We start from the raw sequence: 3,605 nt of genomic DNA on the forward strand, positions 1-3,605 counted from the left end.
ATATGATATTTTAAGTAAAAATATTATATACACACAAAAAATTAATTATTAAATCAATCATTATATATTTATACATAAATATATTTATTATTTAATTTATTTTCAATGTATATTTTATATTTTAATATATATTTTATATAATCTTTTTAATCTTTTTATGTTCGCATAGCACAATTATTTTAAAATAGTTTATTATTACTTTTGTTAATATGACAAAATAAAAATTACTATTTGTGTAAATTCTTTTAAATTGATATATTTCACAAAAAACAAAGGAGAAAAAAGAAAGAGAGAAAAGAAGAGAGGAAGGAAAGAAGGGAACTGCAGTACTTGTGGCTGAGATTCAAGAAGCCGGCATGAGGTTCGTTATAAGATACCAACTTCTGCTGCACTGCGACAGGTACAAGTTAAAGCATATCTATCATCTAGAGTTTTCTACTTCTCTCTATTTAGTTTCTTGCAGTACACTGAATTATTCTAAACGCGTCTTTTTTTGTTACTTTTCACCAAACAAGAATCAAAGCAAGTAAGCTGATGCAAGTTTGATAGCAACGATGAATTATACTAAATAATTCAGAAAAACTGAGTCAGTGTTGTTGTAAAATATAGGACAAGCAATCAGATTAGCGACATATTTAACATGATAACCAACTAAAGAATAGAAGAAAATGAATTGGTCTGGCAGAACAAAAATTCCCAACCGGGAAAAAGGTGGGGAAACTTTAAGCTACTCTATGGTATATCTGGGGATCACAGCCACACTAAAATACCAAATAAACACGGAGTTCAATCATGGCAAGCATGTTCCTAAACAGCACTTTCAAATCGCTCTTCAGAAGAATAGATACTGCTCCCCCCCTTGAATGAGGTGCACCTCTAAGCTATGTACAAGAGTTCCTCACCTCAAAGTCAAAAGAATTTGTCTGAACTCAAGGAATTTCTCAAAGAATATCTCACTGGACAATGATACAGCCCTATAGAAGTGACACACAATCACCAGAACAGAACCTCAGTTCACACACCTGAGAGGAGTCACCACCTTAAGCTGCTGCACAAGCTACAAAAAGCTTAGCAAGAAAATCAGTCTCATGGATGAGTTTCCAGGATCATCTCTCTCTCATGCAGTTTCCAGGTAACAAGAACTTATACTTATCTGCATTTTCCAAGAGATAAGCAGGAAGATGAACTGCAGAATAGGAATGGGGTATCGGTCCCATTTTGCCAATGATTTCCTTGAAAGTGTACTCCTCAGGCAGCATGTCGAATAAATCAGCCCCAGAGCATATAACACTCTGGATTCTATCTGGATTTAAATAATGAGAGAACCTGACTCTATCATAATGGCTGTAGGCTTTCATCTTGAAAACAAAATCACTGATGCGCCTGAAGCAAAAGCTACAATGCCACCCAGAATCTGCCAATAAGATATCCGACTGGCGATAATGAGCATACCTTGTCTTCCCAGTCTGATACCTATGAACCGAAGCCCTCCAGCTCTTATCATCCAAACGAAACTCAAATGAGTATAGATAGTTCTTCAGCTGGAGATGAATGATTGAAGGAATTTCATCACACCATCTCAGGAGATTAATAGTGTGGGCACTTGGTATCTCGTCAACATCAGACATGATCAACAAATCATCATCTGTTATACCAGCTATCCTGAGGAGCTGGTCCAATGCTACGCGCTGATATGCCTCCTCAACAAATGGGTTTTCTCCTTTCCTAAATCTGCCACCAATAGTTCCATAAGTTAACCGGGGCTCTGCAAACTCGAACTCGTGACGATGGCTCTTAAAAACCAGAGGCTTAGGCAATCCAGTGAATGTAGAATTTGATTCAAGGAGCACAAACTCATTAACGTAAGGGTACAATTCTCTCCACCGCAAGTTAAGTATTTCAATCTCGTTACTGAACAACACAGCATCATAAACACGCCTTGGAAACTCACGGACTCCCCATCCATGAAGTTTGCATAGATTCTCCATGGACACATTCTGGTTATAGTAATGGGGGATGACATGGAATGGCTTGGGTGGTTTTTCCCAGAGGGGTCGCAGAAAGTACGAGATTTTCTGGCCATGCAGGTATATTCCAAATATGCACATTGGGATAACAGCAAATATGAATATGTAGGTCTTTACATCCAAGCCACGCAAAATGCAGCGGATTCTTGACATGCCAGAAACTTGACTTGATTCCTGCATAATTGAGAAACAAATATCTATGTAACCAGCAAAGCTAAAAGGAATTATATAAGAAAAAAAAGAAACTGGTAAATAACTACACAATGCAGCTTCATTCAACCCTCCAAACACAAACAACCCATATCATGAATCAAAATTGTTAATTACCCTCTCCCTTGGCCAAAACTTTCAATTCTGATACAAGTTAACTAGTATCATCATCATGAAGAGATTAGAACATGCAAGAATAAAGATCCCGAAAATGCAAGTAGCAGTTCAAATCCAACTATGGCAGCAATAGAGATCTCTACCCTCTCAGAAACCAAGCCCAAAGATAGGAACAATACGGAAATGGGGGTAAAAAAGGTGCCCTTGCATACAAACCAACAAAAAATTCACCAGATTTGCCCAAATTAGCAAAGGCATATACTAAAAGCCTAAAAAAAACACCACCTTAATCCTGGACCCAAATTCAGATCACAAATATGTCGTAGAAAAAAAGAACAAAAAGAGAAAGAAAAAATAGTAAATCTAAGGCGAAAAATTCCATAACCACCCGCCGAGAGATTAAATCACTAACCCATCTGCATCCGATTTTATTTTTGTTTTCATTATCATTAATTTTAAGAATCGCGGAAACCATAAAGCGCGATTCGGAACAGCAAGAACAAAATAATAAATAAATAAATAAATAAAAGAAAGCAACTTATAAGTTTTGATGGAACCAGAAAAAAGAAAACTTTTAAAAAGAAAAGTATAATTGAAGATATATAGATAGATACCTGGCCACAAACTTTGCTGCACAAATCATCGCTCTTCTTAGAGCAGTAGTTGCCCCCGGTCTCGTTCATCATCCACCACATTTTGTGTTAGGGTTTGCGGATGAACAAAAAGCAGATCGAGTTACCGTATGAGGGCCTCGAAAGGAAAACTCAACTCGTGAAGACACACAAATTAGAGGGTAAGTTAATTATACTATCTAATCTTGCAGGCGCGATTGATAGAATATAAAAGAGGAACAAACAACGAGGTGACTCTCTTCTCTTCTTCTGTCTCCTTGGAACGGGTGGCAGTTGTCTTCTCCACACACACTCTCAAAAGTTCCGTTACATTACACAACCCCCTCCTCTCTCTCCTTCCTATGATGTTTATGTTCTCGATGCCGCTTTTCAATTTTTATAATTATAATTATTGATATTCTCCCTATCTTATTGCCACCCCAAATATTTATATAAACATATGCTATTCATCCCGCAATTACGCAAAAGCACTCGCTTAACCTGGAATCGCGTCTCCTATGCTAGGGGCTTAATTGTCATTCCGCTTACGATATCTCTTACTTAGTCCCTCCCTCACGCGTTGTATTGACGGGATCGCGACAACTGGTTCTTTGTGTATATTGCTGTTGTTTCTTTATTT

General features: G+C 37.3%; 1 protein-coding gene across 1 annotated transcript; it reads right to left on the reverse strand.

Annotated features, from left to right (window-relative positions):
- LOC107631692 lies at window positions 521–3,392 on the reverse strand. Its single transcript, XM_016335213.2, has 2 exons — window positions 2,969–3,392; window positions 521–2,201 (listed from the first exon to the last, which is right to left on the reverse strand). Exons 1-2 carry the CDS (start codon window positions 3,047–3,049, stop codon window positions 1,107–1,109), a joined length of 1,176 nt encoding a protein of 391 aa, XP_016190699.1. The 5' UTR covers window positions 3,050–3,392; the 3' UTR covers window positions 521–1,106.

The sequence above is a fragment of the Arachis ipaensis genome, chromosome B03 (genome assembly GCF_000816755.2).
Source record: "Arachis ipaensis cultivar K30076 chromosome B03, Araip1.1, whole genome shotgun sequence".
NCBI lineage: Eukaryota > Viridiplantae > Streptophyta > Magnoliopsida > Fabales > Fabaceae > Arachis > Arachis ipaensis.

What these genes read in the sequence shown, in the direction of transcription:
- LOC107631692 (XM_016335213.2), bottom strand. Translation starts at nt 3,049, where the DNA reads ATGTGGTGGATGATGAACGAGACCGGGGGCAACTACTGCTCTAAGAAG. An exon ending in GCAGCAAAGTTTGTGGCCAG is followed by an intron (nt 2,202 to 2,968) that starts GTATCTATCTAT and finishes TCAATTATGCAG; the next exon opens with GAATCAAGTCAAGTTTCTGG.